General features: G+C 51.2%; 1 protein-coding gene across 4 annotated transcripts in view; it reads right to left on the bottom strand.

Annotated features, from left to right (window-relative positions):
• Nucleotides 1-27,908, bottom strand: part of TBC1D14 (TBC1 domain family member 14) — a 109,244-nt gene that overhangs the window by 59,692 nt on the left and 21,644 nt on the right. For 3 of the 4 annotated variants that reach the window (XR_009737160.1, XM_061420923.1, XM_061420922.1), the window contains exon 3: nucleotides 3,682-3,802. Coding sequence is in view for 3 of the 4 variants with exons in the window: in XM_061420923.1 (XP_061276907.1) it covers nucleotides 3,682-3,802 (121 nt within the window). In the remaining variant the exon portion in view is untranslated. Of the gene's footprint in view, nucleotides 1-3,681; nucleotides 3,803-13,652; nucleotides 14,751-27,908 lie in introns of those variants that run through there. The other variant, XM_061420924.1, reaches the window with a different exon arrangement.

Genomic DNA, 27,908 nt, shown 5'->3' with positions numbered 1-27,908 from the left:
ACATCACTATAACCAAGTCAAAGTGTTAGTCGCTAAAGTGAAAGTGAAGTCGCTTAGACGTGTCCAACTCTTTGGGACCCCATGGACTGTAGCCTACCAGGTTCCTCTGTCCATAGGATTTTCCAGGCAAGAATACTGTGGTGGGTTGCCATTTCCTCCTCCAGGAGATCTTCCTGATCCAGGGATTGAACCCGGGTCTCCCACATTGTAAGCAGATGCTTTACCATCTGAGCCACCAGGGAAGTCACAAGTCATGTCCAGCTCTTTGTGACCCCATGGACTGTAGCCCACCAGGCTCCTCTATCCATGGAATTTTCTAGGCAAGAATATTGGAGAGGGTGCCATGCCCTTCTTCAGAGGATCTTCCCAATTCAGAGACTGACCCGGGTCTCCCACATTGCAGGCAGATTCTTTACCATCTGAGCCACCAAGGAAGCCCATAACCAAGTGAGTGTGACTAACTTATCTAAAGGAATCCACTCCCCATTTCCCAAAAACATAAGCAACTGGGAGACCACTCAGCCACAACCACCTCTGCCGCCTACGCCAGGAACACCTCTTTAGTAAGACTTTGTCCATGAGACTTCATTGGAGCAGAGGTTCAGAATTTTCCAGCAAGTCACTACTTCTCAAACCTGACTGCACATCGGATTTGCCTCACCCACAGCGCACAAACACAAACAAAACACCTGTCAGGCTGGGAGGCGGCGTCAGGAAGAGAAGCCCAGCAGGTCTAAAGCTGACCAGAAAGGCTGTCATCCACCGAAACGGGGGAAGCTGCAAAGGGAATAGGTCTGACAGATCAGAAAAAAAGAAAATCAGAGTTTAGCTTTGGTGCTTGTTCATCAGAGAAGGCCTACCAGACGTCCAGAGGGAGCTGTCGGGTACGCAGTGGGAGGCCCATGTGTGAGGCAGAGCTGGGATCCAAACCCAGCAAGTCTGACTCCAAAGTCCATGTTTTTAAATCACCACAGGATGCCACTTCTACAAAATATTTCCAAAGAGAAAGGGGAAAGGAATTAAAAGTCTACTAAATATCTTAATTATGCTTTAGCCCTAACTAGAGCTACTGCCACCATCTGGGATCACCAGTCTGGACACTCAGGCCCCAGGGACGGGCCCTCTGAAGCGGGGAGGGGAGGCAGGGAGAACCGACGCCTTGGACAGCAGCCAGCTCCAGCCTGCACCCAGGAGCTTCCTCCCAGCTTGCGGGAGGGCCCAGGGTGAGGGATGGGCGGCCCAGACACAAAGCTGGAGCAAACAGGATGGAGGCAGGGCTGTATGAGGCATGCAGGTACCGTTACATCCTATATTATTGATGCTCAGAGCCAGATGGTCCTCTTCTCTGCAGTATCATGTTACTACAGAATTAGCTGACCTAGTCACTTCAGTTCACAGAAACCCTCTAAGAACATAATCCACGTTCGCCTTTAAAAAAGGGGGGTACGACAAAGATAACAGAAATTCAAGCATGATGCAAGTGGCATTAAGAGCCATGGGAAAATCTATGCAGCATAATGTATATAAAAAGTATAACTTTTTAGAAGAGCGTAGATTTCTTTAAAAATTCTGTAACAGCTTAGCTACTGAGTTTCCTAAGAAACCGTTAGCTCTGCATGTGAATACACATTTTAATTGTGTGTTATTTTAACAATCTACACAATAAGTGATCCAAATTCAAAATGTAACAGTCTCTAAAAATGAATTTCAACACTGATTTATTTTGCAAGTCTCCTGGGTCCCAACAACTGCTGTAAGGAGCATTAGACACCATTTGAAACACCATGAGTTTGCCGAAACATAAACAATGAAATCTGTACAAAGCCAGTCTGCGGTCTGAGCCAGAGCCCTACACAGTGCACCCCCGGACCTAACACGTCTACACATGGAGGGGCCACAAGACTTAGCAGTCCCACGACTTCCACGGGCACTGGGCCAGACCCCCTTCTTTCACCCGGACAAGTCCAAGAGCCGCACACTTGCCAGGGGGCCTCATCATTCCCTGCATGCGTAAAGCCCTTGGTGGGGGGCTCCCCACAGCCTCTAGGTTAGGGGCGGGCTCCAAGCCCATCACGTCCCACCAAGAGGACCACCCGCCCCTGTTCCCCGGGCTCCCACTACATGAAGCCCAGAGCTCGGGCCGCCTGGCACCTGCCCCCCTCCACTTCCTGCAGAGGAAGAGCCACGGCGAAGGCCCTGGCACCCACAGGCCTGGGGCTGAACTCCAGTTCCTCTGCTTTCCAGCTGCACACTCATTCGGTCTGCTCTCAGGGCTCTTTTGGTAAAATGAAGACGGTAACTAATTTCTTCACGAGGTTGTGGCGAGTTTTAAATGAACTAGAAACCCAAATGATGACTCATTTAACCCCAGTGTGTGTTCCCCATGGCGGCCCTGCCTCCCTCTCGGTGACCCTGCCCTGGAATCATTTGTGCACCAGAGGGGTGCTCTGGAGCCTGGGGGCAGCGCCATTTCTCTAACTCCAGGGCCACGCACGAGGCTGGCTCTTAGAGAAGTGTCTACTGAACAAGTGTCAGTGGATAAAAAACCGAGGTTTGGGCAGGGTAGGGGGGCCGGCTACTGGCAGTGTCATGGCACTGGGCAAACGCCCCACTGTCAGGACAGCTGGGGCTTGGGGCCAACCAGAAGATGTAGGTGGTCACAGTCGGGGTAGCTGAGGCCACAAACATCCCCCGGCCTTGCTGAGTCTGTGCTTGAGCCCTCTCCCTGGAAGGATGAGCGCCTGCCTCCAGGGCTGGCACCCTCCCCGCCGCAGTGGGCAAAGGAGCCCACAGTAGTGAGACACCACAGGCTTGGTCTGACCCGGAACCCCCCTCTCCCCCAGGACAGGTGGGCAGCCTCCGCCAGCGAGGGGAAGGGGGTCACACAGCAGCCTGGGTAACGAAGGCCCCAGCTGCCCTGCTCCCAGGCGGCACAGGAATGGGTAAGTCCCAAGAAGGGAGAATTCCTTAATAGCAGACACAATAAAAAGTGTGATCACATTTGTAACTCTTATTGGAAAAAAACTGATTAAATTTAATCAAGTTCTAAACAGCCTGGGTGTTCACTGGAAGGACTAATGCTGAAGCTGAAATTTCAATACTTTGGCTACCTCATGCGAAGAGTTGGCTCACTGGAAAAGACCCTGATGCTGGGAGGGATTGGGGGCAGGAGGAGAAGGGGACGACAGAGGATGAGATGGCTGGATGGCATCACTGACTCGATGGACACGGGTTTGGGTGGACCCCGGGAGTTGGTGATGGACAGGGGGGCCTGGCGTGCTGCGGTTCATGGGGTTGCAGAGAGTCGGACACGACTGAGCAACTGAACTGAACTGAACTGATAAAGCTAAAGCCCTTGGGATCAGGAAGGGAGAATTATTTAATATCAAACACAATTAATAAAAATTTGATCACACTTGTAACTCTTATTGGGAAAAAACTGATTAAATTCAATCAAGTTCTAAAGCCCAGCCGTCTCAACTTTCCCACGTGCGCATGCATACAAGCTGTAAGAAAAAAGCTGAAGTCACCCACGTTCTGAAGACAGACTTAAATAGCAGGCACTTAGCATGCAAGTTATAACAAAGCTTTCCAATTGCAAAGCCTCAATGATGGTCATTTATGCAAGGCTCATAAACGGATGCTGTACCCCGTATTTCTGTGTCTTTGTATCTTGTATACCTTTTGTAACTTCTTTGCATCTTTCTGAGCATTCTCTCCGAGTGGTACTTTTCCAAATAACTTCCATCCCAAGTCACTTTGTTTGTCAAGTCTTGCATTCTGTTTTCTAGCAAGCGAATTCCTGTAAGAAGAAAATGAAAGAGTTAGGGAATTGTTGGACACTTACAGAAACACCAGGACCGCTGAATCACTCTAGTGAAAACAAGCAGACTTTCCTTAGAGATCAATGTGCTGAATCACAGACTTTAATTCTGCAGACTTGATTCTCACGTAGACACGGAATTATGAAGCAGGTGAAAAGCTCTTGAACCACAACAAGTAAGCTTTTTGTAATTCAATGAAAATATATACAACAAGTTGTATCATTCAGAGTAAGGATATGCATTACAGCGTAACAAAGTATATCCAGAAAAAGTGAGCTTTGAAGTCGAACCAAATTGAACTGAAACCCTGGCTCAGTCACTCAGTAGCTGTGTAACTCTGATCTGTACATTAACCTCTCTGAGACTCAGTTTCCTTATGTTTAACAAGGGTCACTATATGAATTAAAGGGACAGGTACATGATCAGTACTCAAAGGATGACAGCTGCTTTTGTACTGAACCTCTAACTTAGTTTAAATTATCTATAAGGTAAATCTATATTATCTGTTTATAAAGTCTCCATGTATCATAAAAAGAAAGCCACTCACGAGACAGTCACATGATCTTCTCTCATAATAACATGTAAACAAACCCTAATAACACAAATAAGTTATAAATGGTGCTACAGATAAACTGTTCTGGAACGTACTGCATTGGCTCATTCATTGAAAATGAATGGTTTCTAGGGCTCACTGGAAAGTTTAAGATAAGCATGAAGCGTCTTGTGTGCCAGAAAGAAGGTGCTCAAAGAAATACTGCGATAGGTTTAACAAAAACAGTACCCGGCTTGAAAGGGCTCTCGCTGACTAAATCTGGAATGTAATCATCAAAATACATAATGAGAACAAGGGATTATAATCCACCCAATAAAAAAAGAAATCCATGAGCCCAAATGGATATGGATACAAATAGGAAAATGAACACATGAGTGAAGGTGGAAGGAAAATTCTTAGAATGCCCCAAGTAAGTATTCTTTCCTGAGAAATCCTATGGACAGAGGAGGCTGGCGGGCTACAGTCCACGGGGTCGCAAAAAGTCACACACGACTCAGCAGCTAAACAATGACAACAGTAAGTAGAGAAGGACTGATGGGCTTATGGATTAGTCAACGGATGCTAAACCAGTAGATGAAGCTGGATGGAGAGAAGGATTTTTACACAGTTTGAAAGTAGCTCCCACAAATGACTTGTTAATTACAAAGAAAAATTAATTAACTTCACAGTGGAGACACCTCACTAGCCAAGCGATCACAGTGGGCACCCTCAGCGTCAGGATGGACAGCACAGGTCACCTCCTCTGATGCTAAGAACAACACACCAGGTTGCCTGTAGTTAGCAAAAAACGCATGAATATCACCTGAATATCACCGTGAGGAAACACAAACACACCAAAACAGGGGGACAGCCAAGGAAACGATAAATCTGACTCTGAAAATGTCATGGTCCCGTGTGGACAAAAAAACACTGCCTTTGGTAAACTAAGAATGTTGCCTCCCACCAAGCCATCAGCCACTGTAGCCATCCCTAACGGTCCATCCTGAGGGGGTTCAAGATGCAGAAAACCAGCATACTGGCCCCATACAGTAATGATGTATTTCAAGGGAAGTGATTTCAATCAGCCCAGACTTCTGCATCTTCCCATACACAGAAAAGCTCTACAGTCATTAACACGAGGTGGCTGTTTTTGTGATTAGCAGTAATGTTTCGATGTTTCACTACATGGTTTTTTGTTTTTGTTTTCTTCAGCAAAAACTCCTCTATACCCAGGTTCCTTGCTTATCTCTCTGCAACAGTCCATCAGAGCTATCAGAGAGGCTGCCTTCCCAGGCTATAGTCCTCAGGAAGGCCACCTAATAAAACAGAATTCTCAGCTTTTACGTGGTGCATCTTCCTCAGCTGACAAAGACTGAAGAACTGTTCCAGCTTAAAAGGAGGCTAGAGACCTGGGCGCTTCCCAGGTGGCACTAGTGGTAAAGAGCCACCTGCCAGTGCAGGAAACTTGAGAGACGTGGGTGCTGTTCCTGGGTTGGGAAGATCCCCTGGAGGAGGGCATGGCAACCCATGCCGGTATTCTTGCCTCGAGTATCCTATGGACAGAGGAGCCTGGTGGGCTACAGTCTATATGGTTGCAAAGAATCTGACAGGACTTGAGGTGACTCAGCACAGCACACACACAGAGACCTCACAATTAAAGGCAGGAGGAGAAGGAGGCGACAGAGGATGAGATGGCTGGGTGGCGTCACTGACTCAATGAACCTGAGTGTGAGCAAACTCCAGGAGACACTGAGGACAGGAAGGCCTGGAGTGCCGCAGTCCATGGGGTCGCAGAGAGTCAGACACAACTCAGCAACTGAACAACAGCAGCAACAGGTGGATCCTGTACCACATCCTGGACCATGGGCCAAAAACGGTATAAAGAAGACTGCCGGGACAGCTGATGTAACGTGAACACGGACGACAGAGCACAACAGCCCTGGGGTGATGTTACATTTCCTGGTCTTGCTAACTCTGCTATGGTTACAGAAGAGAGTGCCCTTCTGGTATACTTTCCATTGGATCATACAGAAAGCAAGAGAATTTGAGAAAAACATCTGCTTCATTGACTATGCTAAAGCCTTTGACTGTGGATCATAGCAAACTGTAGAAAATTCTTAAAGAGATGGGAATACCAGACCACCTTACCTGACTCCTGAGAAACCTGTATGCAGGTCAAGAAGCAATATTTACAATCTTACATGGAACAATGAACTGGTTCAAAATTAGGAATGAAATACAACAAGGCTGTATATTGTCACCCTGCTTATTTAACTTGTATGCAGAGTACATCATGCAAAATGCTGGGCTGGATGAAGCACAAGCTGGAATCAAGATTGCTGGGAAAAATCTCAATAACCTCAGATATGCGGATGACACCACTCTTATGGAAGAAAGTGAAGAAGAACTAAAGAGCCTTTTGATGAACGTGAAAGGAGAATGAAAAAGCTGGCTTAAAAGTCATCATTCAAAAAAAACGAGATCATGGCATCTGGTCCCATCACTTCATGGCAAATAGATGGGGAAACAGTGGAAGCAGTGACTGACTTTATTTTCTTGAGCTCCAAAATCACTGCAGACGGTGACTGCAGCCATGAAATTAAAAAGACGCTTGCTCCTTAGAAGAAAAGCTATGACAAACCTAAACAGCATATTAAAAAGCAGAGATATTGCCGACAAAGGTCCAACAGTCAAAGCAATGGTTTTTCCAGTAGTCATGTGGATGTGAGAGTTGGATCATAAAGAAGGCTGAGGGCGGAAGAATTGATGTTTTTTAACTGTGGTGTTGGAGAAGACTCTTGAGAGTCCCTTGGACAGCAAGGAGATCCAACCAGTCCATCCTATAGGAAATCAGTCCTGATTATTCCTTGGAAGGATTGATGTTGAAGCTGATGCTCCAATACTCTGTCCAACTGATACGAAGAACTGACTCATTGGAAAAGACCCTGATGCTGAAAAAGATTGAAGGCAGGAGGAGAAGGGGACAACAGAGGATGAGATGGTTGGATGGCATCACCGACTCGATAGACATGAGTTTGAGCAAGCTCCAGGAGATAGTGAAGGACAGGGAAGCCTGGCGTGCTGCAGTCCATGGGGTCGTAAAGAGTCGATATGATTGATCGAACAAAGGGGGATATCTCCAATTGCCTCTTCTAATGCTTCCCCAAAATTCTCATATGCTTATGTAGAATAGATGCCTTGTTCACAGAGTGAATAAAACAAAAGGAATGGAATGTAAACAGCTAGTGAATTTGGATAAAGGATATATGGAAGTTCCTTATATTTTTCTTGCAAAGTCTCTATAAATTTAAAATTATATCCCCCAAATGTTACAAAAACTTTCAAAAAAGGTTCTTTGTATTCTTCCTTGCTTTTCTCTTGTGGTTTATAATGGAACCTATTCAGAAGTTGGTATCATATCCCCAAGGCAACGTCTATTTACATTTCTAAGAAATGAAGTTTGAGGTGTCTCCAGGCCCAACCTGTTTGATGTGTTAAAACCACACCGAATCCTTTGGCACCCAGAAGGGTTCTAAGAATCTGGGCATCCAGAGTTTGGGTTCTAAGGGCTTACGTTTTGCTAAAGAGAGGAGGTGCCTCTGGGGAAGAGAACGGGGTGCCAAGGGACAAAGGTGAGGAAATCAAAGGCACCTGGAAAGGAGAGGGCCAGGGACGAGAGGCCCGCCTTCCCGAGGACCCTGACCAGATTGCAGGGACGGGAGTCGCTAAGGGTGTGGAGGGCTAACAGCAGAGAACCACTCAGAGGTGACTGGGCACGGGGAAACACAGAAGAACTGTGGGCTTTGTGATCCGGGAGGCTGGGTGTCAACCGCGGTGCCGTTCACTGAAGATGACTGACAGGAAGTGAACCAAGAGCAACAGAAACCGTGGTTTCTCTGTCCACTGCTAAGGCTATACCATGTCACACAAACAGAGTGCAGATAAAGTTTATCAAAACTCAGAATGGTGGGGCACTTCCCTGGCGGTCCAGAGGTTATGACTCTGCACTTTCAGAGCAGGGGCATGGGTTCCATCCCTGGTTGGGGAACAAAGATTCCACATGCCACCTGGTAAGGCCAAAAAAACCCAAAAATCAGCGTTGTATAATTATTTTTAGCCTAAGAGCTTAAGCTATACATTACAGGCCATGATTTTTGAAGGGTCTGTAAACAGTATCTTTGGATGTATTATTTTTTGTGATGCTGAGGTCACCACAAGTACCCAGGAGCTCCGAGCAGAAAGGACTCCCTGAGAGCTTCAGCTGCGTGTCACCTGCAGCTCCGGCGCCGGCGCGGGGAGCAGGGAGCCCAGCCAGCAGGGGACCCTGCTCCCCTTTCAGGTCACGGTCACGGGGAGACTGGCGTGGAGCTGGTTGCTGGGCCCAGGAGCCAGGTGGAGCCAAGGGCGCACCTCTGCCCATCACAGGACCCACTCTGGGGGCCGGGGGCAGGGCGAGCCCCCAGGCCAACCTGTGCCTTCAGCCCTGTGCTGCGGTCCTAGTGTGGGGCTCAGAGACGCCCTTGGGGACGCCCACACACGGGGCTGCTCCTGCCAGTCCAACAGGGCCCAGAGGGAAGAGGTGTCTGGATCCCTGGGGGTGTCCCCACGCAAGTTCTGTGACCATAGTGTAGCCCAAGCCTAGGTCCCAGAGGCTGAGAGTGCACGCGTGCTGCTGGAGAAGGCAGTGGTCTTTCCACCACGTGTGTCCTCAGGGGGACAAGTACATGAGAGGAGGGGGCAGGCTGGGGCCCACCCAAGGCCAGGGGGAGCCAGCCACCTCCAAGGGTGGGGCCCACAGACGGGCATCCACACAGGCTCCAGGCAACAGAGACAATCTGGACAAATCAGAGCTCAGATGAGACAGAGGGAACATCTGAGCGGGGGAGGGTCCCCAGGGGCTCCTAGAAGGAGGGGCTGGCAGTCCGGGGAGGGGTGGCCGAGCAGGACACCCAACTCGCCTCCCAAGGGAGGCCGCCAGCAGGGGTGATGAGGGCTCGAGGTGGCGAGGAGGACCGCCCGCCCCAGAGGAGGGCCCTGGGTGGGAGGGTGGAAGCTCCGCTGCAGGGAAACGAGCGCGTCCTCCACCGGCAGCACCGGGACCTCCGCTGCTGGCCTCCCTGCAGTCTCTGACTGCAGAGCAGAAACAGCACGGGAACGGAGGGGACACGCCCCTACACTGAAGGGAACGACGCCACCAGGGCTGACAGGGAACCAGGGCTGCGCCGTCTCCAGTCCGCGGGCACCACGACGGGCTTCTGTAACAAGACCGTCCACAGCCTCCCAGGACTCTGGACAACAAGTCCCGCGCTGCCTATCCGCACACGCAGGCACACCAGCATGGCCCCCTGAACACACACACACACACACTCAACACACCCAACACACCACACACACACCCATTCACACATACACCATACAGTCAACACACCACACACACACTTAACACACCACACACACTCACACCACACACACTCAACACACCCAACACACCACATAGACACCCAACACACCACACACACACACATGACACACATACGCACACACCCAACATACCCAACACACACAGTCTGACACACACACGTGGTGGGCACAACCTAACTCCTGCCGAGCCCCTCCCTCAAGGCTGGCGGGTGAGGGCTGCGGGCGTGGTGGCCGCAGGGACGCACCTGAAGACCCTAGGAGACCCTGGGGAGACAGAGGACTCGCCTGCCCCGAGGCTGGCTGCAGCGTGGGGGCCTCGGCAGCGCTGCCCCAGATGCACCCCCAGAGGCAGGGGGTGGTGCCGCTCCACACCCCCTAGGCTGCGGGCCTCCACCGCGCTGCGCGGCAGGGAGGCAGCCCTCTGTGCTCAGAGACCACCAGGCTCTCCTCCTCAACTCTGGTCTTGCCCCACTGCCCCTCCACCCTGGGGCCTCCAGGGCCGGTCACCCCACCTGTGCCTCAGCAGTCCCTCAGGCGCAGCTCCAAGACCCGCGAGCCCTGGGCCCCTGCCAAACTCCACCGGCCATGCCTCCCAGAGCCCAGGGCCCTCTCTGGAAAGCGCAGGTGGACCCACCAGCCCCGGCCCCGACCCCTTCCACGGCTCCCCTGAGCTCATGGCACTCGCACACTCGATGTTCCCTCCACCCGCTCAGATGGTAGAGTCTGCCTGCAAGGCAGGGGACCCAGGTTCGATCCCTGGGTCAGGAAGATCCCCTGGAGAAGGAAATGGCTACCCACTGCAGTATGCTTGTCTGGGAAATCCCATGCACAGCGGAGCCTGGCATGGGGTCACAAGGGTCGGACACGACTTGCTGACTAAACCCCCGACCCTCAAAGTGCTCCTGACAGGGAGCCAGGAGGGTCGGCCTCACGGGGAGGTGCTGGGCCTCACGGGCTGCACACAGGACCTGCACATGCATGGGGCCCCAGAAAGTCCACGGGGAACCAAGAAGGCAGCCACGGTCCCCTGGCTCCACCCACCTCTCCAAGCCAGCGCTCTGCACCCAGAGGCAGGTGTCAAAGCCGGCGGCTGAGGGAAGGTGACCCAGGGGGCGCAGGCCCCACCAGAGGCCTATGGCTGACGCACGTCAGATCCACTTTCCAATAAAGCTGAAGAGCCTCAGGAAACACACCTTAGAGTCTGTAACAGGTGAGCCACATCCAGCTACAAGGGAAGAGCGTCATCCTCAGAGCCTGAGGGGGCAAGAAAGCCAAAGGCAAGAAAAGGGAGCCGGGGTCTCCCCCGGCATTTATCCATGGCTGGCAAAATATCTATTCTTGTCTCAATAGGCACGACTCAGAGGACAAGATACAGAATACCAATGACCGAGTCGCGTTGACAGTAATGGCGCGCCCAGACTCGGGGGACGAGCTTATGGCTGCCAGGAGGAGGGGACGGTTAGGGAGTCTGGGATGGACATGCGCAGCAGGCACATTCTGGGCCCATCCCCACGCTTTTCCCACCGGAGAGCCAAAAAGCTGCAAGGGCGTGGGGTAGGGAGGAACGAGAAAGATGAAAAGGTGGAGACAGAAAGACTAAGGAGCAGGCCGCACCGGGCCTGGCTCCCGCGCAAGCGTGAGCCCAAGCTGAGCGGGGCCTCTGGCTGGGCCGCGGGCCGGGCGCCCCCAGTGCCTCACCCCTCACCCTCCTCCCGTTGCCCGTCTCCAAGGGCAGAGCTACGTCTGGGGAGCCTCGAAGGTCACACACTTTGGGGCATGCTCTTCAAGGGAAAAAAAATACTAATTAGGTACACAAAGTCATCCTGACTCATTTGAAAAGACCCTGATGCTGGGAAAGATTGAGGGCAGGAGGAGAAGGGGACGACAGAGGATGAGATGGCTGGATGGCATCACCGACTCAATGGACATAGGTTTGGGTGGACTCTGGGAGCTGGTGATGGACAGGGAGGCCTGGCGTGTTGCAGTTCATGGGGTCGCAAAGTCGGACACGACTGAGCGACTGAACTGGAACTGGAGAGGTCCTGATGTCAGGTTTATAACATGTCATAAACCCAGTTTTATATGCTTCTGAACCCTGGGACGAGGGACGCAGCAGCCACTAGAGCTCACAGGTCACCAAACTCCGGCACAGTCCAGCATCCCACGTCTCTGCTTTTAGCTGAGTGATTACAGAGCCAAGGGCCGACACAAAAGTTGAGAGGCTGTCTTCACAGGTGGTGAGGCTGAGGCTGTTACCTTCACCTCCGCCCCCAAGTTAACTTTCCCGAGTTACTGAAGCCAAAAGAAGGCGATTCAAGGAGCAAGTAAGAATGCTCGCTGACAAGAGGCCTGCGAGGCGTTCAACCTGGGTCCCTGGCCTCGCGGGTGTCAACGCGCCATGTGTGAGCTGAGCCACACGCGGGCACACGGATACATTCCTAGATGCTATCACTGCGGCTGTGTTTGTCTTCGCCACCAGCAGGCAGAGTCCGTGGGCACGAACACAGCCTCTTCCATTTGCTGTGGTGCCTCCAGTGTCTAGAACGGTTCCCGGCCTGCAGGAAAAGACTCAAACTCATCAAACGTGTGCTTTTACAGGGAATTTTCATAAAGATTATCGGAGAGTTACTCCTGTCCATTTAAAACCAAAGCAGCCAGGACTGGGAGAGGGCGAGGAGTCCTGCCCAGGGAGAGACGGAATGAGGCTGTCCCGGAGGGCGGAGGAGGGCTGGGACGGGAGGACAGTCCTCGCCGACCCGGTGGAGCAGGTTCCACAAGCCACCCACGCTCCCCAGGGTTTCTCAGAGTCTTGAGAAATAGACCTCCGATGTCTTCCTCCTTTGAGAGGCCGTACATTTGAACTCCTGGCTGTGATTCAGTAATTACTTGGGGCTTCCCGCTCTCTTGCTCCTGTCTCAGTGACAAACTGCTGGCGACTTCTGATCCCACAGCAACTGGAAACCAGCAGAAACAGTGTTTGGCTCCCCCGAGGACTGGCTGGCCCAGCTGGGTATCTCCTTCAGCGTCTCCTGAGTCACAGACCACCTGTCAGGCTCCGGCAGCAGGCACTTCTCCTGTGCTTCATGTGTGAAACACGCTACAGGAACGGTGCTATAGTTACTACGATACACACAGCATAAGCTCACACAGGCTCAGTGAGGTCAAAAATTCACTCGAGAGACATCTAAACCCTGACACCCATCAGCGGCAGAGAAGGGGAGAAGCTCCACGGACTCCTCGGAAGTCCACCTCCCGTGTGTTTCTTCCAGATTCCCACCCCTCCACGACTGACACACTCCGCAGCTGCACAGACGCACACCGGGCCTTGGCTCTGCTCTGAAAGCACGAGGGGAAGAGGCTGGCCCACTTCGACCGTCAGAGAGACACCAAGGGAAAGCCGCAGTCTGCAGAGCAAACCTCCTGTGTGATCAGATTCTACCTACCTTGTGGGAAAAAGGAAGTAAGGGAGACACCGAGGTCTTATGGCCACAAGCATTGTGGCCCAAATTCCTAGTTCCACACACAGTTAAAAGTACCCAGGAGTCCCTCTCCTTTTTCAAAAATGTTACCCAAGCAGCAGCTGACGCTAAACCTTTAATCCACTAAAAGCAACGCTAACCCTCGGGGTGAGGGGTGGGGGCGGCGGACATGAGCACGGATATAAAATGGGGCCCTCGAGCTCCTGGTACACACAGCAGACCCCCGCTGATCACCCCCATGTTAAACTGAGGAACAGCCGAGGAAACAAGTCTGCCCCACGCAGGCTTGGAGGAGGGGAGCTAAACCACGTTAAAAGCTATCTAACATGGGAGGAACCGTGCTCCAGTTAAGTCTGCAATTACCGAAGCAAGAAAGGCAAGACCACAACCACCAACCTGTCCATCAACAGCAACACAGGGGAGACAGCCATCACACCTCCGGGAAGCGCCTGGCTCTGAGGCAGCCACAGGAGCACGCGCCTCCCCCAGGAACATTCCTGCCTGGCCCAAGCCGCAGTCCCAAGCAGCACCATGGGCGCCCTTCCGAGCCCGCTCCATGCAGTCTGGAAGGCTAAGGAAGGCTGGGCAGAGCGGCCTGGCTGGAAAGGCCAGGCGGTGGGGGTGTGCGGGGCTCTGACTCCTAGTCAGTCCCCAGGAGGCTGGGTGTGGGCAGTCTGGGAGGAAGGCTGATCGACCAGGCTTCCAGGGCCCCACACAGACCCACTCATGCAGCTCAGCACCCGGCAGAGACCCAGAGCCACAGCACAGCAGGACAGGCTCACCTGACCCCAAAACCCACGGGCGCTGCAGACTAAGAAGGCAGGCGAAGGGCATCTGAAACAACTGAGCACCTCCTCTGGGCAGACACTGCACTCTGTGCAAAAGCAACCAGGTTTTCTGGTGAGTCACAAACATGGTCACTGAATCTCTGTCCAAACACTTGCCTTAGAACCGTCACTAGGGGACTGTCCCTCCATGACTTCAAATAGTGCTAAAGCTTTTTTAAGGGACAAGATCTAATTAACAACGTCCAGTCTATAGAACTGATCTATTCTAAAGCCACAAGATACCATGGGTTGGCTGGCCCTTGGGGCAGGCATCATTCAATCATTTGTCAACAATCAGCCCACGCGCCCAGCTAGGGCTCACTTGCTACTAAGCAGCCCCATCGTCCATGCCTATCTGGCACATGTCTGTATGTCTGAAATTACACAAAAGACATCTGACTGGAGACAGCAGGCGGACATCTCTGGCAAGAGGAGCTGGTGAGGAACAGAGGAAAAAGTTACTTTATGTTACAAACTACTATACTGCCACTTTATTTTTTTTAACAATCAAACCTTTGCAACTAAAAAGAAAAGACAGCCAAGCATGGGCGGTAAGAGGGTACAGCGTGGCCCCGAGCACACGCCTGTCCCAGACGGACACGACTCCCACCCCAGTGCAGCGGATGCTAACGAACACACTCTACAAAGCCGGGGACCCCAGAGCGGGGGTCTGGACCAGGGGCAGCGTCACCTACCTGGGAGCTGGCGAGAAATACAAATCTTGACCCCATCCAGACCTACTGGGTCAGAAACTCGCGCGCGGCCCAGCGAGCTCTGTTTCACAGGCCCTCCAGGTGGCTCGGATGCGGCTAAGGTTTGAGAAGCACTGTTCTGACTACACTTACACACTTCAAAAAATTCCTGCTCTCCTACTTAGCAGTTCTGGTCAAATCCCTCACTACCCGAGGAATCAAACTGACGTTTTTCCATCTGTAGCTCAGGGTGAGAACAGAGCAGTCATTCACAAAGTGAATATAAGAGATTCACTCTAAGAATCCACAAAGCCACTATAGGAGATTCACAAAGAGTTCACTTGAAGAGACTCCTCACAAAGCCACTGGAAGAAATTAGTCAAAGCCCCCCAGCAACAGCCTGCTTTCCCGGCTTCATCTGCAGTCTCCTTCTCGGGAGCCACTGTGCTTTCTACGCTCCAGAACACTCATGTTCCTGTAGTCCTTCCAAGTTCTTCCTCAACCTGCAGTATTCATGTTTTATAATTATACCTCAGCAAAAAAAAAATGCTTCCAGAAATATCCATAATTTTAAAACTCACAGAGAAAACTCAGGTCCAGATGGTCTCACTGGTGAATCCTTCTAAACATTTAAGGAAGAAACCTTCACAAACTCTTTCAGAGAACAAACCTTTTAGACCGCCCCCCGACCACAGCAAATTTATTAGGTCACTCAACTGATGCATTTATACGTCTGATTCACCCAAAAAAACAGGACTTTCTGACGACCCTGGGAGGGTTATCTGACATGGGTTAGTATGTACATGTATACATGTTAAATTCCCACAAAGCCTTTTTATTATTTTTAAAAATTCATATATAATAGAGCAGACTTTTTGGTGTGCAGGTCTCTGAGTTTTAACACACTGGTCAGTTTATTTAACCACCAGGGGAAAATCTTACAGAAAGTCTTTGAGAAAACAGAAACAAGAACATTCCTCAACCGATTTTATAAGGTCAACATAATCTTCACACCGAAACTGGACAGAGAATATTGTAAGAAAGAAAAATTACAGGCTATACTCTTATGAACAGAGGCAGAAAAAATTTCAAATGTATATATTAGCAAATCAAATCCAACGACAGATATAAAGGATGATCTATCAAGAACAGTTGAGCTCCAGCTAGGGCTGGGAGTCTCCCGCCGCCGCATCCTGCTCAGGAACGCCCACGCCACAGGACGGGGCGGGACACCCACTCTCCGAGGTCAAGCGGAGGCCACAAGGAAGGGAACCAATTGCTGCTGGATTTGTCCTAAAATCTAAAAGCCAGCTTCACACACCTTCCTCACGAGCGGCCGAGAGCCCTCATCCGCCTTCCCTCCCCTTCTCCCAGCCCAAAAAAAAAAAAAAAAAAGAACAGTTGAGATGATTCTAAGGAAGCCAAGTTAATTTACTTAACATTAGAAAAATGTTATTCACCATATACAGAAAATAAAGGTGAAAACGCATCATCAATAGATGTGGAAAAAAGCATTTGATAAATGTAACACACTCATGACTTTTTAAATCGTACAACTATGAATAAAAGCAAATGATTTTTATCAGAATCCTTAATCTGATTTTTAAAAAGTGCTTCTTACTATAAAGTAAGGCATCTAGTAAAACACATCTTATTGCAAAAATCACACTTAGTGGGAAACGGAGAAAGCTTTCCCCGAGGCCGGCACCACACAAGGCTCTCTGCCAGCACTACTTCAATCTAACCTGCATCGGAGACCCTGGTCACGCGATAACTTAAGAAAAGTACATACAAAGTGTAAGAATTGGAAAGAAACAAACCCCATCCACAGACAGCATGGTATTCTACAGAGAAAAGTCAAAAGAAACCACAGATAAACTGTAAGAACTGAACTGAGCAAGATTCTGGGAGTCAAGGTCTACAGACAAAAATTAACTCCGTTTCCAACTAACGCTTATAAAACGGCATTTTGAAAACCATCAAAAATAACAAGTATCTTGGAATAAATTTAATGAAACACAAAACCTGTACATAAAGAATTATAAAATACTGTGAAAAAAATTTTTAAAAACTAAATAAATGAAAGGACATAACATATTCAGAGATCAGAAGTCTTCTACTATAGATTAGAAGTCTTCTACTGTACAAGTCTTCTATAGTAAAAAGTAACCAACAGATTCAATGTAATCCCAAACAAAATCAGAGCAGATTTCTGTGGTAATCGCCAAACTGACCTTTAAAATTTACAGGGAAATGAAAATGACCTAGAATAACCAAAACAATGTTAAAGAAGAACGAAGCAGGAGGGCTTACTCTACAGATATCAAAACCTATGACACGGTAATAGTAATTAAGAGAAGACAAGTGAGAGAACAAACAGATGATGGAACACACACAGTCACCTGACTTCTTTCAAAGGTTCAGTGGGATGGATGATCTCTACAAACCGCTCACTACCTCTCACTCTAACAGAACATTAATTCTGATGGACTACGGCTCTAGTTGGTAAAGGCAAGACAAAGTCTCTAGAAGAGAACGTGCACGCATGCTAGGTCGCTGCTGTCGTGCTCGGCCCAAGGACCGAACCTGTGTCTCTCAGGTCTCCTGCATTGACGAGCAGGTTCTCTACCACTAGCACCACCTGGGCAGCCCAGAAGATAACTCAGACTTTCTTAAACAGGACACAAAGGGCACTAAGCATAAAAAGAAAACTTCTATTAAGCAGAATTCATCACCATGAAGAACTTTTGTTAGTTTAATAAACCAAACTTTTAAAATATTAAGAGAATAAGAAGGTAAGCCATAGTGTAGAAGATACGGGCTTCCCTCGCGGCTCAGTCGGTAAAGAATCTGCCTGCAATGCAGGAGACCCAGGTTCAAATCCTGCGCCGGGACAACCCGCTGGAGAAGGAAATGGCAGCCCACTCCAGTATTCTTGCCTGGAGAATCCCATGGACAGAGGAGCCGGGCAGGCTACAGTCCGTGGGGTCACAAGAGTTGGACACGACTTAGTGACTAAACCACCACCACCAGAAGATGTTGCAACACACACCTCTCACAAAGGACTCTCCTGAATACAGACAGTACGCCTACAAACCAGTCAAGACACACCTCAACAGGCAAGCCACAAAGGGAGATTCTCAATCAGCAAGATATGAAAAAGTGAATCGAATCATGAGTCATCAGAGAAATGTAAAGGAAAGCTAAATACCCCTATCCCATCACCAGAACGGCAAAAAGCGGAAAGAAGCCAGGAAACTGACACCACCAAGTCTGGGAGAGGAGGGAGCCGTGTGCACACGCCAGTCCGAGCACGTTCTGGGACAGCCGCCCCGGAAGACCACCCAGCCGTGTCCACGAAAGCAGATCCGGCGAGTCCACCTGAGGGTTACACGATAGAGAGACACTACGACCAGTGTTCTTCCCGGTGGTCACGAGCGGAGCAAGCGAAACACCCAGCCACGGCAGAACGCAAAGGGATGGGTCTATCTGCACACCTGAACACCCCCCAAAACGAGAGAATGGATACTGCTGCCGCACAGGAACCACCTGGGCGAGCCGCCGACAAAACCGAGCAAAGAAAGCCAGACACCGGCGAATACGCCGTGTGACACCACACATCTAAAGTTCAAAACGAGCGGAACACATCTATGGTGACAGAAGTCGGAACAGTGGTGGCCCCCGGGGAGCGAGGTTCTGACCGAGAAGGGGCGTGACTCTCCAGGGGCACACGAGTGGGTGCTCACTCTGTCCCCATTCAGCAAACACTAGTCAGCTGCAAGCGTGCTCCTCTGGAGCCTCTGGGCTGATGGAGTCCCTTTCCGCAGAGTCCCTCCTCTGTGCCCCCAGCGCACTCACACTGACTGTGACAGAGAGCTGAGGGCTATGTTTCAGTTATTTATGCGCCACTGCCCACTACATACACGGGAACCTTACTTGGTCTTTGTACCCCCAAGGCCTGGCATAACCTGCTGGATTTGCTGCATTAACAGGTAATTCATTAACTAACCCTGAAACTGCACCACCACCTCAGAGCCTCCCACTGATAAGTCAGAGAGCAAAACAAGACCCCGTGTTATCCTGGGCCACAACCTCCTTGAAATCTCCTTCAAACACTCCCAACATTTAAATAGAGGAAGGGAAGATGAAACAGAGATGCCTTCTCTAACATCAGCTTAGGTTTTTAAGAAGAGAGAAAGAGAAGACACTGCGAAATGCCTACATAATGTAGTACAGAACACTGCTAAGGGGAAAAAACACACAGCTTTATTCTGAATCTCTGTCTGGACACCAAAGAACAGAGGGAGAATGGCGCTGCTCGTTAGTGACAGGCTGCAAGCACCATGGACTGTGAGTGCGCGCGACCACAATGGCGGCAGAGCAAAGGGACAAAATGGCCGTGCTCTCCCGTTTTAGGGGTTCTGACGGTAAGATCAGACCTCAGGTGGAAAAAGCACATGCGGAAGAAAGCATTCAGCATCAGGCAGAGCTGGGCTCCCATCCCACCCTGGTAACAAGCTGCTGGACTCTGGGTAAGAAAAGAACCTCTTGGTTTTGAGGCACCACCTCCCGGTTACGCACTTTGGGACTGTGAGGAGTGCTTATCAATGACACTGAAAGCAGTCTGCTCGTTATACAGGGCCAAGCACCGCATCTCGTTGAATCCTGACCCTAGTCACACGGGGCTTCCCTGGTGGCTCAGCGGTTACAAATCCATCTTTAATGTAGGAGACTGCCTGCAATGCAGGAGACACAGATTTGACCCCTGGGTTGGGCAGATCCCCTGGAAAAGGAAACGGCTACCCACTTCGGTATTCTTGCCTGGGAAATCCCATGGACAGAGGAGCCTGGCAGGCTATAGTTCATGGGGTCGCAAGAGTTGGACACGACTGCACGGCTAACCACCACCACCTAGTCAGTCACACACGTTATTTCTTTCACTCAACAAATACATGTTGAGCACTGCTCATCTCCGAGGCAGGGCCAAGTTCAGGAAACACAGTCGATGACGACCAGAGACACAGGTGTCCGTCCTCCACAGGCTTATGCATAATTTTCCTCAAAATGAGGAAATTCAGAGACATAACCTTGCCTCAGGTCACACAGTACACCAGAACACTTGGATCTGGACTTAAGTCTGTATTTTCCAAGAGCGGTTCTCAATCCTGGCTGCAAACTATAATCACCTAGGCAGCTTTTTCGAAACTCCTAATGCCTCGCTCTCACCCTAAACCGATTAAAACTGGTCTCTGAGGGCAGGGCCTGGACAATTTTTTTTTTTCAAGTTTTCTGAATAATTCTATTGTGCTGCAAAGGCTGAGGACTTTGTTCCTTCACTAATAAATGTTCCCTTCCCCTGCTATCTGTTTAACTGATGCTTTAATCTACGCACTGAATTTAAGATTAACTCCTTTCCAGCAGTTTCCATGAACAGCGAATTACTTTTAGAGTTTGCTTTAAACGGCCCACAATTCTATCTGCTAAAGAAAAACCGAACTGTGAACACCTGCTTTGTAATGAGAACGTTTCCAGGATCTTGTTCCCAGGATCAGGCTAGTGCAGGTCCCCAACCCAGGGAGCCTGTGGAGCCCACCTGCCTGCGCCCTCTCCCTCCACAGCAGCAAATCCAGGCCCCGCCCCAGGATTCGCTGGAGCCCAGCAGATCCTCGTCTTCTCTCGTATGGAAAACACTCAGCCCGGAGTGCGCACACCGCAGGCCTTGCCCGTGAGGATTCAGACAGACCAGCCTCTTACGTGCAGCTCCAGAACAAGAGCTCATGCCGGCCAGGTGAACAGAACCGAGTCACATTCTAACACTCCAGGGCCAGGCAAGGACACCAGCTGGGCATCAGGGATGACTAAGCCCCAGGCCCTGTTTTTGAGGGGCCCACAGTAAGAGCGAGACAGAACACCACTGAACTAAACCAAGAAGGCTACGGGAACAGAGGGCAGCACGCCTGGAGGAGGCTGCCTCTGCCCTGGCCACAGCGGGGTAGGCGTCACAGAAGAGGTGTCAGCTGGGCTGGGCCATGAAGCTGTGCAGAAATCGGCCCCGGGGACCAGGGCAGAGGGAAAGAGAGAGTGTCAGGTAAAGGCAGGGCAGGGCGAGCCAGCAGTGCTGGGCTCAGAGCACACCGTCCCATGAGTCAGAGCAAGTGCCCGGGGGAAGGAGAAAAGGGAAAAGTAGAAATGTTAGCTGCTCAGTCGTGTCCGACTCTTTGGGACCCCATAGACTGTAGCCTGCCAGGCTCCTCTGTCCACAAGATCCTCCAGGCAAGAATACTGGAGTGGGCTGCCATACCCTCCTCCAGAGGATCTTCTCAACCCAGGGATCAAACCTGGGTCTCCTGCTTTGCAGGCAGATTCTTTACCATCTGAGCCACCAGGGGAGCCCAAGGAAAGGAAGGGAGGAAGCCAAAGTCTCTGCAGTCTGCAGACCGCAGGACGTGGAAGGACAAATCCTCCCAAACTTGAACTCAGTAACCAGAGGCCAGAGCTATGGACGCTTCTAACAGTCCGCCGGCCCTCACTGAGTTTCCTCGTTCACACAGCAGGGGCTGGACCTTCGCTGCCATCAACCTGCAGCCAGGACAGAGGGCTCCCGGAGGCTCTCATCCTCACCTCGGGAGGCGGCAGATCAGAGCCGACCCGGGGTCAGGGCCGCGGTCAGGAAGCAGCAGCACTTCTGGGATTGTGCCCCAGGAAATCACCCGGAATGCACACAGTGCGCACTGAGGTGCCCTCAGCCCATTTTATCACCAAAAAGTAGGAACAAAAGCCATTTCCTTATTATGGGATAAGTAAATGATTCACAGGATGGAATACCACCACAAAGACACCAGTATGTATGAACAATTCATTTTTAATCGTGTGAGAAAATGTTTTCAATAAGTAAAAAAAAAAGGCAGGATATCAAGCTGTGGTGATAACACATTTTTATGGATAAAATTCAGAGAAAGTCTGTAGGGAAATACTATAAAGAGGAACATCAGCAGCAGGTGTAAAAGTGGAAACGACAAAAACAAAATGATAACATAAAAGGTCAAAATTTGCCTAAATACTTCTAAACAAATACAAGCTTTGGGAAAACATGTAAAAGAAGGTTTACCATTAAAAACAAAAGGCAAAAACCTCCCAGAAAGAACACGCCAGTTTCGCAGACACCACCAGTGTGGACGCCACGCGTGCAATCTGAAACCTACACCGCGGGGTGACCTGATGCGGGAGCTCAAACTGTTGACGGGGGGAGCTTCTCTCAAATTCTAGAACAATAACAAAGCTGAGAAGAAAAATATTTAGATTTTAAGAGCTAAGTGTTCCAGATCTCTTTATTACTCTTTTAGATTTACAATCTATCCCTCATTCACTTAAAAGGATTTACTGAACACTTACTAAGCGCTTGCACTGGCCAGGAAAACAGAACCAGAACAAATAAGCTGCCTAAGACGCAGCCCCTGCCTTCAACCCGCAGGAAGCTCACGGTGAGGGGCTGCAGAGGGTGTGGGTGCTGTCGCAAAACAAGACCACGGACTGTGGATCCAAATGAGGGGGTCTGGGCAGGGGACAGCTGATCAGAGGAGGTTTTTCAGAGGGACAACGAGAGTTTGCCAGCATAGCAGGCCAAAGTGCAGGGGTAACCCATGCTGGCTCAGAGAATTCACTTTTTTTTTTGGGGGGGGGGCGGGGGCTGAGTCGCACAGCTTGCAGGATCTTAGTTCCCCAATCAGGGATGGAATGTGTGTGCCCTGCTTTAGAAGCACAGAGACTTAACCACTGGACTACCTGGGGAGTCCCCGGAGAACTCTAAGTCACGTTTCGTCACGTTTTGTCTCTGTTACTCTAAGTCACGTTTTGGTAGGGTTTTGTGGCTGTGGCATAGGACAGGGGCTGGATGCAGAATGCTCCCTGGGTCATGTCAGGCACTGAGGTGTTGATGCTGCAGATGGCGAGAACTACTATTTAAGCAAGAGGGTGACAGAGCATTCAACATATAGACCCCAGGCATTACTTCTTATGAAGAAAGGGGATCAAGAAAAATGATTCAGAAAAATGGCCGGCCAAGGCTCCTCGCTCTTCACCAAACCCACTTCCTCATTATCCAGGCACTGGCCCCGTTTCCCAGCCTCCTTCACAGGTGTGTGTGGCCACGGGTGGAGAAAAACAGCCAGCCAAGGCTCCGAGGTCACACTGCCAACATCTGCTGGATCACGAAAAAGCAAGAGTTCCAGAAAAACAGCTGCTTCTGCTTTATTTGACTAAGCCAAAGCCTTTGACTGTGTGGATCACAGCAAACTGTGGAAAATTCTTAGAGAGATGGGAATACCAGACCACCTGACCTGCGTCCTGAGAAATCTGTATCCAGGCAGTGGCCTGTTTTCCAGCCCAAGTCACAGGTGTGTGTGACCACAGGTCAGAGCGCCAGCCAATAAGCTGTGAGTGGGGTGATGTGCACCCCCTCAAGTGTGCGCTCCCCAGGAAACCCCCCACATGCAGCACATTCAGACTCTGTCCCCTCTCCAGCTTGATGCAGAGGAGCCTGGAGTCCTCAGGTTGAAATGGACAGAGCCCCGAGATGGGGAGGACACAGAAGAGAGTGGAAATGAACCCCCGCTGTGTTTGAGTCTTCAAACATGTTTCAAGTTTGTTACAACAGCTAGTATTCACCTAAGCAAATACGTATTTATGTCTTCTCCCCACAAACTCTGAAAGTGAAAAGTGAAAGTGAAGTCGCTCAGTCATGTCTGACTCTTTGCAACCCCACGGACTGTAGCATACCAGGCTCCTCCGTTCACGCGATTTTCCAGGCAAGAGCACCAGAGTGGGTTGCCATTTCCTTCTCCATAATCTCTCACCACCACTCAATTTCCTCTGCTTTAAAAACAACTGCTGTCAAAGGAACTTCTAAAAAGAATGAAACCTGTTCGTTCCAGGGTAAAGGCTCAGAGTAAACAGTCAGATGCGAGGGTGGGGGCTGACCGGGAAACATTCCTTCTCGTCTAACTGGCCGCTTGCCCTCTTCTTCCTCCTCATACTAGGCTCTCTTCCACCTGTGAACAACAACAACAAAAAACATGCGACCCAGTAAACCCATGTAAATCCCAGTAAACCATGCGAGCCGCCACCCCAGTAAACACGAACGCGGCCTACCATCCGGCCAGCAGCTACTGCAGAAGACCCTCCGGTGCACCCTGGGGGGTTCAGGGTGGAGAGAACCAGACGACTGGCCCTGGATAATTAAGCGATGGTTTCAATCAGCACAGACTCTTGCATCTTCCCATATGTAGAAAAGCTCTAAAACCCATTAACTTGAGATATCTTCTTTCTGTGATTAACGATAATCTTTTGTGTTTGACTACAAGTTGTTTCTTTCTCCCATCAAAAAGCTCCAGACCCTGGCTCCTTGTTTATCTCTCTGGAACAGTCAGGCCATCAGAGCTATCAGAGAGGCTGCCTTCCCGGGCTATGGTCCTCAGGAACGCCACGGAATGAACAGAAGTCTCAGTTTTGGGTGGTGCACTTTTTTCGGTCGACACAGCCCTGTAGGGTGTGGTCTGGGAGGCAGAGCCCATGCCCTCCTGACCTCTTACCCTGGACCTCCCCTCCTAGGCTTCCCTGGTGCCTCAGATGGTAAAGAATCCGCCTGCAATGCAGGAGACCCAGGTTTGATCCCTGGGTTGGAAAGATCCCCTGGAGAAAAGAATGGCAACCCACTCCAGGACTCTTGCCTGGAGAATTAGGAGCCTGGCAGGCTACAGGTCCATGGGGTCTTGAAGAGTCGGACACGACTAAGTGACTAACACTTTCACTTCTTTCCTCTCCTGCTAGGAAATGTATTTAACCACCCAATCCTGAAACCTAAAGGAAATGAGAACTTAATTCCAAACCCTAGTTTTCAGACCTCTACAAACATTCACTCTTCCCTGTAACACTGTACACAGAGCTTGAATTCTAAAAGCCTCTGGCTGAAAGCAAAGGGGAATGAATGCGAAAGTGGACTGTGGCGGGGAGGGGGGGTTACCACGGCCATTAGGCAAATCTGGATGACTCATCACTCCTCCATATATAGAGCCTTACAGGAATCCCGAGACAAACCACAACGACTCACAACAGAGAATCAGCAGAAGTGGAATTGAAACAACTCTCCCTTACAGACCCAGCTCAGTTCACATAAACAGGAACTAGCTGATCTGATGTGGCAATCCAGTAAGACGTGCACATGAAAAATGCAGAAGGCACAGCAGAGTTTAAATGTCAGCTACATCGAGTGTCCAGGGCTCTACAAGCAAACACGCAGTCGTTTTAAAATAGGCACTACTCAAGGTGGAAAACCGAGCAAGACAGTGTTAACCACTCTATCGTTCCACTAACATTTTTTAAGTAGAACAGCTCTTATACTCAACTGGGCAGAGGGAAGTTTATTTCTGAGCAGTGAGTAGCTGGCAGCCGAAGAAGTGTGTTGCAGGAATGGGTCAGCCTGTGGGTTCCTCCACGCCCTTGTACCCCCACAGAGTGTCCTGAACGCACACTGAGTCACCCTCCCAGGCTGACCATAACTTCAGTTTCCATAAAGATGCAGCACGCGACTTCCCGACAGTGCAGGACACTATGGGTGTGGCATCAAGTCAGGAAGCCAAACGAATCTTGCAAAGAACAGAGACCTTCTCTTCATCCCCCACTCCCCAAAACTACCTTGCTTATGGCTGTGGAGCTGCTAAGGACGTGAACACCTTGCAGAAGCCAGGGCAGAAACGACGCAGAGAAATCAGCGCAGCCCATGAGGTTCACCAGGAACATAGTCCGGTTACTGAACAGGCACATACAGAGCCGCTCCTGATTACCGGCTCCAGCACTCTGGAGCAAAAAGCCCCTGACTGCCCCCACCTGAGGCCAACGGGCATGTCAAAGTCAGCACCGAACAGCAAGCAGCTGAACATAAAGGCTTTCTTTCCTCAGGTATAGACAAGTTTCCTAATCCTCAAACAGAAGGAAGCAGATCATCAGACCCAGCTGGGATTTCCCAGAACACCTTCCTGTTCCCTTGAGTTCCTCCACCTAACAGAGAACTAGTGAGACCACAAAAAACCAGCCGGTGGCCTGACTTTAATCAAGTCACCGTAACGTGAAACAGATCCTTCAGGTTCACCCTCCAGGACCAATGGAACCCTTTGTTTCTCTTTTTTTGGCTGCTTGTTTCTTGGGCAAGCTGGCACTTCCGAGCATTCCTTCACTCATTCGTTTACTAAACCAAGAAGCGGGGAAGAGATTCCTGATAAATTCTGGACAGGGCATAGCACTGACCACTATGCCAGGCAGTGTGTGTCGCCTGGTTATTGCCACACCAGAGACGAGGAGACCAGGGTTCAGGAAAACGAAGCCCAGGGCCCGCCCCAGCCCGAAGGGCAGGTCGGAGTCACGTCTCTGGCTCCAGGACGGCACTCTCTGAACCGCCCCTCCTCAAGTCGCTGGAGGGACAAGACACCTCAGAACACCCCTTGGAGAGGCAGGCTCCCCCCGTCATATCGGGGACTCTGAACCTCACCCCCGAGCTCACAGGCAGTGCCAGACGGGCCTCAGGTGAGACCCGCAACACGCGGCAGGTGGCTCTTGCCCCACCCCTCCTTCCAGAGGAGGAGGCAGGCCCCCTGTCTGCCAGCTCCCTCTCCACAGGGTCCCGGGGATGGCTCCTTCCACAGGCTCCCCTGGGCTTCACACACCTCCCTACTGACTCACTTGTTTTACAACCACCACGTGCTACTTTCACACGTGATAACAAAGGCTTAAAGTCAAGTCAGAGATGTCATCTGGACCACTTAGACCAGCGCTGGATAACACAACGCCCCACAGTGCCGGGAACATGTAAATCCAAGCCGTCTCGTGTGGCAGACACTGGCCACGTGTGGCTACTGAGCACTGGAATGTGGCCAGTGGCACTGAGAAGCCAAAATACCCATTTTAGTTCCATTTAAACAGCTACATGTGGCCAGTGGCCAACATGCTGGACAGCACAGGTCTGGGGTCCAGCAGTAAGCGCCGCAGGGCGCCTCAGGTGAAGGCTGCACAGGCCGCCATGGACCAGGGACGGGGGGCCCACCACGCCGGCTGCCTCTCAGGGAGGTGGGGAAAGGGCAGCGGAGCCCACATACCTCAGAGACCCGGCCAGTCCCTGGCAGCCTCAGAGCCTCTGGGCCTGCCGTGGCCTTCCTCATCTCGTGCAGACCTCTGCTCACCTGTCCCTGCTCAGCGAGGCCCTCCCTGACTCCCCTATTCCAAACGGGCCCCCCAGCCCGGCCTTCCACCACCCCCATTCCTCTCCCCAGACTGTGCTTCTGATCCCCCACCAGCAGCTCAAGCCTGACACGGAGCATCTCTCACAACCTGCGGTCACAAGAGACCACAAGGGCCCTGTGGCACTTTCTGGGGGAAGGGGCTTGTCGGCGGCTGCACCCCAGCACTGGGCCCCCACAGGTATCCACAGAGGAAGTGGAGGAGGCTGAATTCAGCAACCTGACCAGCGTCTCCTGGGTTCTGACCGGGTGCCAGCACCGGACGAGGGAGACGGAGTCCCTCCGGGGGCACCCAACAATGACATCGCACAATGGCGCTGCCATAGCAACAGCAGGGAGCTGTGGAACCACAGCAAGGGGGCCCCCACCCTTCCCTGGGGACCTCAGCAAGTCTCCACGTTCACAGCGTCCAGAGCACGAGGGGCAGACGTGGGACGTCCTCCAGGAGGGTTCGGCAGGCCCGTGGGGGGACAGAGGGGCGACCCGCAGATGAGATGGTTCCTCTTGCCGGATGGACTGTTGCACACACGGGACACGGCCCTGCAGAGCACCCTGCCGGTGCAGAGGCGGGGGCTGGGGGCGTAGAAGGCAGAGCTGCCAAGGAAGAGTGCGCCCTCTGATGCCAGCGAGGGCTGCAGGCAGGTCTCTTCAGCCGAGCCCACCCTAGCCCTGGAAACAACAGCTGCTGTCATGTCCCTGCACGTCTGGGCCTTTACTGGTGTGGACCCCACGCTGCCCTCACATGGGCTCCAGACCCTTCCACGTTCTGGGGAGTGCTGCTGCAGGGGGCCCCCGGACCTGGAGCAACTGGGCGATGGCCCCCCAGGAGGAGGGCAGCCAAAGCCGTAG

The sequence above is a fragment of the Bos javanicus genome, chromosome 6 (genome assembly GCF_032452875.1).
Source record: "Bos javanicus breed banteng chromosome 6, ARS-OSU_banteng_1.0, whole genome shotgun sequence".
NCBI classification, from domain to species: Eukaryota; Metazoa; Chordata; class Mammalia; order Artiodactyla; family Bovidae; genus Bos; species Bos javanicus.
Note: the sequence above shows the minus strand (reverse complement) of the source record. Positions and strands in the feature narration are given on the sequence as shown.